General features: G+C 41.2%; 1 protein-coding gene across 1 annotated transcript in view; it reads right to left on the minus strand.

The window, feature by feature from the left end:
* Nucleotides 1-6967: 6967 nt before the first annotated feature.
* The window catches only part of Pik3ap1 (phosphoinositide-3-kinase adaptor protein 1), a 114060-nt gene continuing 107622 nt past the window's right edge, over nucleotides 6968-13405 (minus strand). Inside the window, exons 16-17 of the mRNA XM_013017870.1 lie at nucleotides 13145-13263; nucleotides 6968-7637 (exon numbers count right to left, since the gene is read on the minus strand). Of these exons, the coding sequence (XP_012873324.1) occupies nucleotides 7580-7637; nucleotides 13145-13263 (177 nt within the window). The 3' untranslated portion in view covers nucleotides 6968-7579. The remainder of the gene's footprint in view (nucleotides 7638-13144; nucleotides 13264-13405) is intronic.

A 13405-nucleotide genomic window follows, 5' to 3' on the forward strand; every position in this document is an offset into this window, starting at 1 on the left:
CGCCGGAAGTGCCTGGTGACGCGAGCCGCAACTGCCGCCGGTCGACGGCGGGTGTGTGCGCGCCGGCTGTCGCGCCGGCTGCGCTTCGGGGGTCTGCGGCCCCTGGGCCTCAGGCTCCTCGCGGGGGCCAGGCCGGGACCTCGGAGTCGCGGCCGCCTGCAGGTGTTGTGGTCCGTACGCATCGCTCTCCTCCGCTCCCAGGAGCCGCATGGGGCTGGTGTCTGGCCCGCCGCCTCTCCAGCCTCTCTCCCTACGTGGACGGCGGTGAATGGATTGCTGCCTCCGTCACCATCGTTACGGGGGAGCCTGAAACTCGTGCCGAGTTAGAGAAGCGTAGTTAAGTCGCTGAGTACTCAGTCCAAAACTGTGGACTGGGCCGAAATGATTGGTCCATTTATTTGTCTACGTGTTATTTGTTGGCCTCGTATTCTCAGCCATAGATACACTGGGAAGCAAGCTGCCCAGGGCACCCCATCTATACAACCCCAAACCAAAAATGTGGAAGGTGTAGAGATTGTCTTCCTAGCCATTAGTGACACACAGATTTTTTTGCATTTGGTCTCAAAAAAAAAAATAGTTCTTGAACCTGGGCTGGGTGGCCTCAAGCTTTTCCTTGAAGCCTGATGGGAGAGAGGTTTGAAAATAGGGTGGTTTGAAGCTAGCCTCTGCAAAAAAAAAAAAAAAAAAAAAAAGGCTTGTGAGACTCCAATATCAATCAATACATGGGCACTGTGCTGAGCATCCCTGGAGATTGTGGAAAGCAACGTCGAATAGCAGCCTCAAACCCACCTGGGTGTAAAGTGAGACTCTACCTCGAAAAGAACCAGTGCAGAAAGAAGGCTGCAGGTATGTCTCACGTGACAATGCTACACGAGGCCCTGAGTTCAACCCCCAGAACCACCAAGAAAATAAAGCCCCAGGAAGTTTTTTTTTTCCTTTCCTCTGCCAGTAACAGCCAATCTCACCATACATCACCGCAGTCCCCCAGCAAGGTCCTGAATATCAATCTTTCCTGTTTTTATCACTCCCCAAAGGTGCCAGAGTGCTTTCTAAAAAGAAAACAGATACCACTCTTGGTTAAAACACTCTTGAATGATGAGTAAAGAAATAGAATCACCACTCAGGTTTTCATCTGCCAGCCACTATTCTGAACTCTTTCACATGTATTGACTGTCTTGTTCCTCACAAAAACCCCAGGCAACAAGCTCCTTTTGTGTGTTCATATTACAGAGGAGGTAACTAGAGTACAGGTTAAGTGGCTTGGTGGAAGACCAGACCCAAGAAGCCTGATTCCATAATCAGTCTTTATACTGTTAATGGACTACCAACTATGTAGCCATTTTGAAAATGAAATAGATCTACATGCACTGACATGAAATGATACCCAAGAGATGCTCACATGAAAAATATAGAGAGAATGCATCCCTTTTGAATGGTAATGCTAGTTTGCCTGTAGAAATCCTAAAGATTACTATGCAAAATACCAGTGCAGTTAACTTCTACTTCGTACAAACCTATCAATGTTTAGATTTTTTTTTACAGTAAGCATGTATATACAGTGAGCATATATAATCAGGAGAGGAGTTCCTTGCTAAAGGATAAAGGCCGACTTTCTTAACCTGTTAACATGTACTTTACGCAGGCCTCAGTTTCTCCAGCTTTACCTCCCACCAGTCTCTGTGCTCTACCTTGACTCATGTATTTCCCAAATATCTTGCTTTACCTTATCTACTTGATTCTTGTCTTCCCAAACCTGTCCAAATTGCCACCTCAACAAAGAGATCTTGCATACAAAATGCCCGTAGGAAGCCAAGCAGCCCTTCTTTGAGATGCCAATAGCATTGGCATGTTATGTCATAATTGTTGATCTGCTCCTATTTCCTATTCTGTACTACAGTCTGACCTTTTCTGATGACAAGAACTTAACATATCTTTTTACATGTCCCAGCTACTGGGATAATGCTTGTCACATCATAACCATTTGCTGGATGAATGAAGAGATTAACGAGAGTCAAATAGCATAGAATTTAAAGGATGCATTCTAGATAGTGTTGAGAGACATCACAAGGCAATGTATGATTAATTACTCTATGAATTGTACATCATTGCCATAGAAATCAGAGGAAGCATTCAGTTTTGTGTATCTTCCAGAGTACCTAATGCAGTGACTTGCTCATAGTGGAAACTCAGTAAATGCTTTGTGAATGAATAATCATTGCCTTTGAAAGAGGAGATGATGGGCAATTGAAGTATAAGTGCTGCATTAAGATGGATGAGTAGCTTCTTAAACATTCATCACCAGCCTCCACAGATCTGAGGCATAAGGTTTTGCTAGGTTCTGTGGAGAGCACTGGGCTGGCAAATGCTTGAAGACAGGATACAAGAAAAAGTATAAAGAGTTCATGGGCAGAAGGTTGACTTAAAACTAGGAAACTTTATAAAGGAGTGCACAAAATGTGGACAACTATGCAAATGTTCCCAGAGAATAAGAGCAATGGTCAGTAAAGAAAAAAGATACTCAGCAGAGTATTTGGGAAAGTTTAATAAAGAAAGGGCCATAATTCAACACCTATGATGTGTCAGGAACTCTGATAGGTACTAGAGAAATGATGCTGATAAATGGCATTCGATGTCTGGTAATAGCTGGTATAAAAAGAAAGATGCAGCAGTGAAGGAATTGCTTTGAGGATCTTTGATGACCCCAAAGCTATGAAACAAGGGTGGTTCTGCACAACTGGGGAGCAGAGTACCTTTATATACCCTATTTTACCATTCCTTTTACCATTTACCATTACCAATGACCTCATTCCCTGGAAAGAAAAAGAACAGAGAGGGGGGAGGAGGGAGAAGATGGAGGGAGGGAGAGGAAAAAAGGGAGGGAGGGAGGGAGGAAGAGAGAGAGAGAGAGAGAGGTTGCCAGTGAAAAAAGAGTCCCTCTTCTCCCAATGGCTATATAGCTTCTTCTTGTGATAGTTTGAATTAGGCTATCAAGTGTTGGTTGAAGAACTTATGACCAATAAATCAATCCAAATCAAAATTTCGGCCATCTTTTATCATTCGGAATAAACATAGAATCTTGACATATGGATAACAACCTATCTTCTTGTTTCTATCATCAGCTACCTTTTATTTGAAATTCTATTTCTTTTTGCTACCTTGTGTTGCTTCAAGGAGGTGTTGAGGGGCTATTGTGACTTGCCACTCCATCACCTGTTCTGTTCTGGCTAAAAATGGTCTGGACACCAAAGAACTGTATGATTGCTCTGAAATTTTTTTGTTGTTGTCAGGGCCTGGATGCTGTCCCTGAGTCTCTCTGTGTTCCAGACTAGTGCTCTACCACTTGAGCCACAGCACCACTTCCGGCTTTTTCTGGGTGGTTTATTGGAGATAAGAGTCTCACGGATTTTCACGCAGTTGGCTGGCTTCAAACCACAATCCTTAGGTCTCAGCCTCAAAGCAGCTAGGATTGCAGATGTGAGCCACTAGCTCCCAACTGAAAATTCACTTAAGTGAATTTTGTACCACACATCTATATTCCTAGAACTCAGGAGGCTGAGACTGGAGGACTATAACTCTGAGCTGTGTAGCAAAACCCTGTCTCCAAAACAACAAAACAACACTTAAAACTGGATATGGGCCTGGTTATTGAAGAACAATGTCATTAATTTCTTTGTGTCATTCGTATTTTACTGCCTCTCAGAGTTTAACTGACATTATAATAATGATAAATAACAGGGAACAATTATAAAACAATTCTTGGCTAGAGGTGGCTGAATGATAGAGCACTTGCCTAGAATGCACTAAGCCCCAGCTGATTTCCCAGCACTGAAAATAAGTAAATAAATAAATACAATGGTGTCAATCAGGTAGTAACTCCAGTGAAGCTGTGTCCCCACTTCAGAATGAGGGATTCTGGTCCCTCAGGGATTACCAAACAGAACTCTCCTTCATAGGTAGTGAAGCACAGACCCCTGTTGTCAAGTTATGTGACCTCATTAGCAGACTAAATAGAAACCTGACTTCCAAACCAATGCTCTCTTCCCTATACCATGCTAACTTTCACTGTGTAGACAGATGAAACACTTTCTTTTTTTCCTGGGGTAGGTATTGGAAGAGACAGTGCCAGTCCTGGGGCTTGGACTCAGGGGCTTGGTACTGTCCTTAAGCTTTTCTGCTAAAGGCTAACACTCTACTACTTGAGCCATAGCTCCAATTCTGGCTTTTTGCTAGTTAATTGGAGCTAAGAGTCTCATGATCTTTACTACACAGGCTAGCTTTGAACCTTGATCCTCAGATCTCAATCTTTGGAGTAGCTAGGATTACAGGCATGAATCATACCTGGCAAAGCACTTTCACTTATACTGTGGGTTAGATGAGCTTTGATAGGCCTAGGAATTTATCTAGGAAAGATGTTCCTTTGAACATCTTTCAGCATCCTACTCATCTTTTCAAAACTCTGATAATCATAGAATCTGGCCAGCAGGATATTCTTACTAATCTTTATGGATGTAAACAGACACTATTTATCAAATGGCAGCAAATATTTATATAGGCAGATTTTTCCCAAATAAGGATTGATATTTAGGATGAATCTTTTAAGATTATCCAAATTAGCCACTTGTCTCTCTCAGAAGTAAAGCTGTTACTAAAGCTGCTTCTTCCCAGTAGCTGGGACATGTATACTATTCTTTGAAGGAGAAGCAGAGAAAACTGGGGCCTGTGGGAGAGAGATTGAAAAATCTCATCTACTAAGGTGGCATTAGGTTGACTAGAACCTTCTACTCTCTCTCTCTCTCTCTCTCTCTCTCTCTCTCTCTCTCTCTCTCTCTCTCAATAAACAGGGAATGGAAGAATATTTGTTTAAAAAACCATTAAAGTCAGGTATGTGCTGTCATTTTCTATAATTATGGCACAGCATGAGTGACTACATCATTAAACATGTGTTCAATTATCTGATTGCAACACCAACCTCTTGTTGAGAGTCTCTCAAAACTTCATATTTTGTTGCTTATATAGTTGGGGTATCTGCTCCTATGTTTTAATATAAAGATAAAAGTACAGTGCTGGCCTAGGAATTGGAGGCCAATTTACCTTCTGTAGTTAGTGTCATGATTATAACCAATTGCTTCACTTTCTCTTGAGCTAGCTTGTAAAATCTGGGAGAAGAAAGGTAGTAAAAGAGCTGTCACCTGAAGTTTCATAGAGAAGACTTTGTAACCTTCTCTTTAGATGCCTACTTAGTTTCTGATTCTTATTCTATTGAGAATCTATGGTTGTTCATAAAATGTGTACTAATGTGTTGAATATGTAGAAATCGAATAAATATATGTTATAGTGGGTGTTCTCTTTCTATGGAACAAAGTGGAAATTCTCTGATAGCACTGGAAAAAGTGACTCATTCACATTCCTTCTATTTCTTCTTTTATTCATAACCTGCCAATGTGGATGTTCAATGAGCACCATCTTGGGACATAAGACTTGCTACCTTTGACTTGGCACTCCTGATCAATTACATCCATGTCTCAAGCGGCACCCACACTGTCATAAGCACTTTCAATTTTATTTTTCCACTTATTATAAGAATAAATGCAATAAAATATTCAAATAGTGCATAGTGATGTGCATACAAAGTTACTAACACCATTGGCTAGTATTGGTCTTACCATGTTTATTGATCATGTACATTGAGAATGTACAAAAACATCAATTTGGCATCCAAAGAAGGGTTTAGAGGTACTGAATAGAAAAAGTACCTTTTTTAATCAAAACTAAATATTCTTAAGATGGAGACAATCTATAAATAAAAATATCTACACCAATTTCATATTCTTATTTTATCTCACATTCTTCCATTTCTTCCAGATAAGTGACAAAGATAGTAAAGGAACTATTAAATGCACACTTAAAGAACAACTATCACATGACTGGCCTTGAATGAGATAATTTGTGACAACATTCTAATATGATAGATATGGCCAACAGACTAATTTGCATTAAACAACAACCCAAGACTCCTTTAGGAGAAGTTCACTTTAGCAATAATCCTTGCTGAACTGAAAATTGAGATAAAAATACTTTAATTATTAGAACCCAATGAAATTAAACTTAAATGTATCATGTATAACATGGTTTTTGTATACTTGTTTGAGGTCAGAGGATGATTTCATGGGGGACAACTATATTTCTAATATTTTTTAAAAGACATTGTATGCTACTAATTTTATGTTTAAGTATCATTAGGGATCTGTAGTTTGAAGGCAAACTGATGTAATGGGAACTCAAAATTCATGATATTAAGATTCTACATTCTCTGCACAGATTTACCAAATCTGTTGGTAATAAAACTCTAAGAAAACAGATACTAATATCTATTTTAGGTTCTTTCTTCCTCTGAAGACCTTTCAGCAAAGGAAAAGCCAAGGATCCTCCTCTCTCTTATCTAAGATCTAAAGGCAACAGAGAACAAGATATAGGTCCTTAGCACCCCAAGCATCTGGTTCTAACCACGTTCAGCATTTCTCTGGCAACATTACTCATTTGAAAGCAGACTGGAATATAAATGTCCAAACTGAAAATAAATAGTTGATACCTAATGCCTCAAAGATATAGATGAAGGTAGGTTCTAGAAGCCCAATAGCTAGCTACTAATAAATTTTAACACTGGGACATTTCTTGAGAGAAAAAAATATTGGTTCTTAGATAAGGAAAGTGTGATGACAGTAGGCTCAGATTCTAGACCCACCTCTTCTTCCTCTAACCAAGTACTCTTGGTTCCAAACATCTACAGGATCCTAGATTTACCTTCCATATAAGAGGAATTAAGTCAGGACTGGGAAGGTGACTCAGTGGCAGAGTGCTTGCCTTGCATGCATGAGGCCATGAGGCCCTGGGTTTGATTCCTCAGCACCACATAAGCAGAAAAAGCCAGAAGTGGCGCTGTGGCTCAAGTGGTAGAGCACTAGCCTTGAGCTGAAGAGCTGTGGGACAGCGCACAGGCCCAGAGTCCAGGCCCTACTACCAGAAAAAAAAAAAAAGTCTGTCTAAGTCCTTTTCAGTTTGTGGTTTGTAACCAGAAATAATTCACAAAATAATTCTACAAAACTAAAATAATTCTACAAAAATGTAAAATTATTTTAAAATTAGGTCACTTGTACTCCAGTACTTTAGTTTTATAGTCACTTTTAGGAATTAGGATGGATTATCAAATACAGAATGGTGAATGTAAGTATACTGCAGTATAATCACTTGTAAAGAACATTTCTAATTAATCTTGTTAGGCTTCTATTAAGAGAAATTAGAGGTATGTATCCTGATCAAGTCTCCACCCTTTTGGTAATGAACATGTGATGTGGACCAATATACTTGGCAATGGTGAACATGGTTCTTAGTTTTTTACTTCCTGCCTTAATAATGTCTTCTTCGAGAAATCACCCAAACCAGCAGGGCTGCAATAATATTAGCAATGAGAGTAGATCTCCAAGTCAATGTTCATGCAGAAAATTCAACATGAAGACAACATTAACAGTCTGAGAACTGCCAGTCTTAAAGTTCTGAAGTTGGATGAGTCTAGGAAGTAAACTCAGCGACCTCTGGGTGGAACAGGTGGAGGAGGATGGAAGGTCTCCCTGGCTGGAGGCCTACAATGAAAAGATAAAGCAACTTTATTAAATAGTTCTTGTAAAGGACACATTCCTCAGCTCATGAAACAGAATGTACTATGACTGTGAGTGACGTACATGCTAGCTGTGCCTCAGAACCCTGGCTGCATATTACAATCACCAATGCAGTTTTTAAAAATTCCAATTCCCATCATATGTTCCATCTTAATACTAGAGGATACAGCTCAACAGTCAAAACTTTCTAAGCAGGGCACTGGTATGTCATGCCTATAATCCCAGTATTCAGGAGAATGAGATCTGAGCATCATGGTGTGAAGCCAGCTCAAGCAAGCAATAGTCTTATCTAATTTTATGGTATGTTTAAGTATCATTATCTGTTTGTGTGGAGAATGTAGAATCTTAAAGATATCATGAATTTTGAGTTCCCTTACATCAGTTTGCCTTCAAACTGCAATACTCTGATCTCCAATTAGCCAGTAAAAAGCTGGAATTGGTGATGTGCTCAAGTAGTAAGCATATCAGCCTTGAGCAAAAAAGCTAAGGGACAGAGGAGCCTAGGGCTGAGTTCAAGCACTAGCACTAGCACATAAATAAACTACCTTTTTAATAATGTCTCTCCCTCAAGCTCTTGTATTAATCATTCCTTTTATTTTCTGATGCCTAGGCCTTGCCCCTCCCAGGGTTAGCTAATGACCCAACTACTTTTGGGGGTCTAAGGTCAGGTACCAGCCAGGGTCAGGGACAGCCCCATTGCCCCAGAGCTCACCCAAATTATTCAAGATAGCCAATCCTAATCTTTTTGTCCTGCCTCATTCACCCCATATGCACCCACAGAGAAAACAATAAAAGCTCTAGCCCATATTTTCCTTTGCTCCCTCTGCCTCCTTGTGCTTCCTAGTATGAACCCCCATAGGGCAGCATGCCTGTGCTGTCAGGTACCATGAATGTAACAAATTATCCCAATAAATATGATAAAACCTAGATGTTAAAACACCAGTGATTCTAATAGGCAGCCAGGCAGGAGACCCACTGTGGTAGGGAGAGATGTTGGAAGGGGAATCGAGAATTTCCAAAACCTTCTTCTTATGGGATCACTATGTGCTATTCCAACTCTATGTTTGCTTTCTTTTTTTTAAATTTTATATTTTTTATTGTCAAGGTGATGTACAGAGGGGTTGCAGTTACATAAGCAAGTTAATAAGTACATTTTTTTGGCTTTTTTATTGTGAAAATACTGTACAGAGGGGTTACAATTACATGGGCAAGATGAGTACATTTCTTATCAAGCATTGTAGTCTCCTCCTTTGTTTCCCCTTCCCAGCCTCCCACCGCCCCCCCACTGAATCCTCCCCCCCATGTTTGCTTTCTTAGAAGCCCCTCACCATGTTTCTTCAAAGCCCTAAATGACACTCCTAGAATGGGCGAGTCTAATTACCAATAGGTTCAATGGTTACAGATGGCATTGCCACATGTGTGCTGTAAAGCCAATATTTAATTCTTTTAGAAGCAAGTCAGTAAGTCCAGGAAGAAAGCTTTGTCAGGTGTTGTAATTGATCTTTGCAGTCCTGAAGTTGTATAATGGAGGATTGAATAAATCAGTAAGTAAATATTTACTAAATGTCTCTTGAATACTAGCTTTGCATAGGTCAAGGAACTGATGGCAGAGCTGGGAAAAGAGGGGGCATCTCAGAACAAGAGACGAAGGCAGAAGTAACAAAGGGCCACCTACATCTTCAGGAGGTCCTACTCTGTCCCAAAGAGTAGACCGTTTTGTGTATTTGTCACTGAGCAATTAAGATTTATTCATTGAAAACAAAAAGATTTTTTTCCATCTCCTCTCAGCCTTCCTGTGGGGTTATAGGAGAAAGCTATAGGACAATTGGATGATACTACTCATCATTGCCTCATGGAGTTTAGCAACATGTTCTTCATCTTAAACAGTTGTTTACTATTAATCTATTCCTGCAGTGGATATAACAGCAAGTTCACAGACATTAATCTGGCCTCAAAATGCTGTAAATATGTGCATAAGACAAAAGGCCCAAACCAGGAAACCGTCCTAAATGTTTTGATAAAAAACTCTGGGTATACCTAGCAGAGATTTCTTCCCCCTAGTATTGGGATTGAACCCAAGCATCTTGCTTGCTAGGCAAGAGCTCTACTCTCAGATCTACAAGAGCTGAGCTACAACCCCAGCCTTTTTGCTTTTATTTTGTTTTCTGAGATAAAATCTCAGTAACTTTGTCTGGACAAAGCCTTGAACTCTCTTTTTTTTTTTTACCAGTCATGGGGCCTGAACTCTGGGCCTGGATGCTGTCCCTCAGCTCTTCAGCTCAAGGCTAGCGCTCTACCACTTGAGCCACAGCTCCATTTCTGGCTTTTTCTGCTTATGTGGTACTGAGGAATCGAACCCAGAGCCTCATGCATGCAAGGCAAGCGCTCTACCACAGAGCCACCTTCCCAGCCCTGAATTCCAACTTCTCTAAAACTATTTTCTCACGTCAGATAGATATTGGGAAGTAGATAGCACAGTTTCTGGCTTAGAGTAGGCACTTATGAAGTAAAGCCAATAATCCCAGTATGAGGATTCCTGAGCCTTACAGTTTATCTCCCCCTCTAGGACAGTGGTGATTCCATCCCATCCCCCACCCCCACCCCGCCCACCATCCTGCTTTTACATTCTGATGTTGGGATACTCCTTTAAGAATGCTAATTCTATTTTATTCTCAGGAGCAACTGTAGCAAGCAAGGGACTAGAAGCCCCATCTCAGGAAAATGGGTATATGATTATAGATGTATCAGAACCAGAGAGGTAAAAAGGCACTAAATCTGAATTGAGGGATAAACTGGGGAGAGCTAAATCCGAAAACAATTATACAGAGACACCTAGGCCCTGGATGCTTTCTCTCCCTGTTCAGGATGAAGTCTCATATGGTGAGTGTGGTTCAAGAATCCAGCAATCTTGTTGGTTAACACTCCTTTTGAAGTGGGACTTTAGCTGGCATGCCTTTGTGTGGGCATACACATTGCTTACCCTAGTTTAAATTTCCATGTTTGTTAATCAATAGCTCTGTCTCAAGTCCACTTGCTCCTTGAGCACTCCAGCTCTTCCTAGGAACTCCACAGACCTTTCTAAATCAGGAACTGAAGGACTATCTCTGGGTACTGCAAGAGGCCCCCGAAAGCAAGCATGGTTTCCTATTGAGCATCCTTGCTTGGCACAGGAGTCCTCAAATTGTTAGCTATGATCAGTCACAAGGAAATGAAAAATAAGTTCAAAACAAAGAGGCAATGGCTCTGTAAACACTTGGCTTTTTCCTCTTAGCTGTGATAGAACATTACCTACACAGAGCTGTCTGCCCATAGAACATTACCTACACAGAGCTGTCTGCCCATAGGACATTACCTATACAGAGCTGTCTGCCCTAAGGAGTAAGAGAACTGTCATGCAAAGCTCCTGCACATCTGTCCTATTCTCATCTTCTTCCCTTTGCTTTGTTTCTTCTGCTCAGTACATTAGAAACTCACAGCGGGTGGGAGTGTGAAGTCTCACTATTTATAAGCCAGCTATGGGATGTGAACTGATAGCAAGTTGTTAAGAACTTAGAAAGTCCAACCTAAGCAGTACCAATCCATTCTTCGTCTATCCATTTACATGACAAATATTTATTACATCCCTAATATGTACCAGTTCCTGTGTTAGGCACTGGGAAAGGAGAAAAAAAATAAAAGTAATTTCTATTCTCATGAGATTCAGTATCCAGTTGAGGAGATAGATATGTAAGTAAGGTTTGCAAAATGGAATGTATTAGAATAGGGATACTTGGGGGAACAAAAGTAGAGAAGATACACTCTGTATAGAAAATCAGGGAAGGCCCCACAAAGGAAATGGTGCTGGGACTGAGACCTAAAAGATGTATAAAATATCTACAATAGGCTAAGAATAGAAAGACAGCATTCCAAACAAAAGGAACAGATAGGAGAAAGAAATGGTACACGTAATACAGTTCATCTATGGGGTGGAGCATAGATGAACATAGGACTTGACTCTGGGCAGAGCCAGAGCACGCTAGAATGCACAGAATTAAAATGGACGGTTCTATGTAGGGAAATAACATCAGCAGTGCACTCTGGTGCACGGGGAAGAGGGACTGCTGGAAGCAGGGAATCAAGTGTGGGACTCCAAAGAACTGAGGTTCTGGCAGATGGGATGGAGGAGGTAGATCTGAGAGCTGAAAGGGTAGCAGAAAGGACAGAGCCTGGAGATGTACTCGAGATGCAAGGGAGGTGGGAGACGAGTAGACTCCTGGCCTTGGAAAGTGGGCTGAAAACTCATGAGAAGGAGGTGGTTTAAAGAAGAGAATAGTGGTAGCCCAGTGAGCTCAGTCTTGTAAAAGCTGTGCCCCAGTGGGACATCTGGATGACAATCTCCTCAACAGCAGGAAATGGAAGGCAGAGGTGAATATGAAGGCAGCTATCTGCTCGTGGCGATTTTGGCTCTGAGGATAGCATATAGAGTGAAGAGAGGAATGGATCAGACCAGAGACAGTGTGATGAGTATGACCAAGGCTGCACTCTACAGTGCAGCTAAACAGAGGAGAGAGCATTTGAGACTCCATGGTCAGCTTCCTCCTGTTTGTCAGCAGGTCAACTACTCATGCTATTCAGGAGAAGGTCTCACTTCATTCCCAGTTCAAAGATTACATATACAGGCATACACACACACACACACACACACACACACACACACACACACACACACCCCACAGTGATATGCTTGTAAATCTTTTATGGCACTAAAAGATGCATGCAGACCCCAAGGTCTGTCAATTATAGCCTCCTCTGCAAGCATTGCTTCTGGAGCAAAATGTATTTTATTTCTTTTCTCTCCTCATCTTTATCACAACATGCTTCCAGACACCCCAAATACTTCATCTGCCATCTCTTCTAACACACTTTAATGTATTCTAGTTTCTGTCCTTTAATTCTGCAACCCATTTTTCTGAGCCTTCTCTTTCTCTTCCATTAACAAAATCCTACTATAGCTTCAAACATGACAACTCTTATCTTTGGAGATGGAGACTTGCAGAATTTTCTGCCCAGGCTGGCTGGGCAGAATTACAATCCTCTAGGTCTTGGCTTTCTGAATAGCTAGGACTACAGCATGAATTATCAGTGCCCAACTTTTCAATTCCTTCTTATCTCTTGTTCTTAAAAAGTCTTGTCCCTACAATACAGCCTAAAGAATTCAGTATTAGGGAGCTGATCCTAGCCACACTTATAAAAATTACTTGTAAGTTGATATTTATCCATGTATTTCATGTACGAAACAAATGGATTTGCCATTTAAAAGATTTACAACTGAATAACACATCACTGAAGTTAATGAAGAGCCCAGACTGAAAATATGTCAAATGCAAGCATTGTCATTAGCTCTGTCCTCATTTTTCCTGAGATGTCTCTGAATCCTGCTCCACCCTGGAATTCAGAGAGTGATGAAAATTTCACATCAGCTTCAATGTTACCTCTGTGAGGCGGCTCGAGGAGGCACTCTGGGGGGTCTCTCCAGGGGCACAGTGTGGGGCCCATCCACTTGTAAGGGACCTGGACTCCGACTTCTGGTGACTTCTGGGACTTCATTATCCTACAGAAAACAGGATGAGAAAGAAAGGGGAAAATTACAGTGAACCAGCACAAAGGGACACCCACATCCCGGGACCAGGCTTTAGTTGCAGGGTGTGTTTGTAAACTGGCCACCAGCCTAGAGCCTAGAACCACTCACCCGC

This window comes from Dipodomys ordii, unplaced genomic scaffold (assembly GCF_000151885.1).
Source record: "Dipodomys ordii isolate 6190 unplaced genomic scaffold, Dord_2.0 Scaffold36, whole genome shotgun sequence".
NCBI lineage: Eukaryota > Metazoa > Chordata > Mammalia > Rodentia > Heteromyidae > Dipodomys > Dipodomys ordii.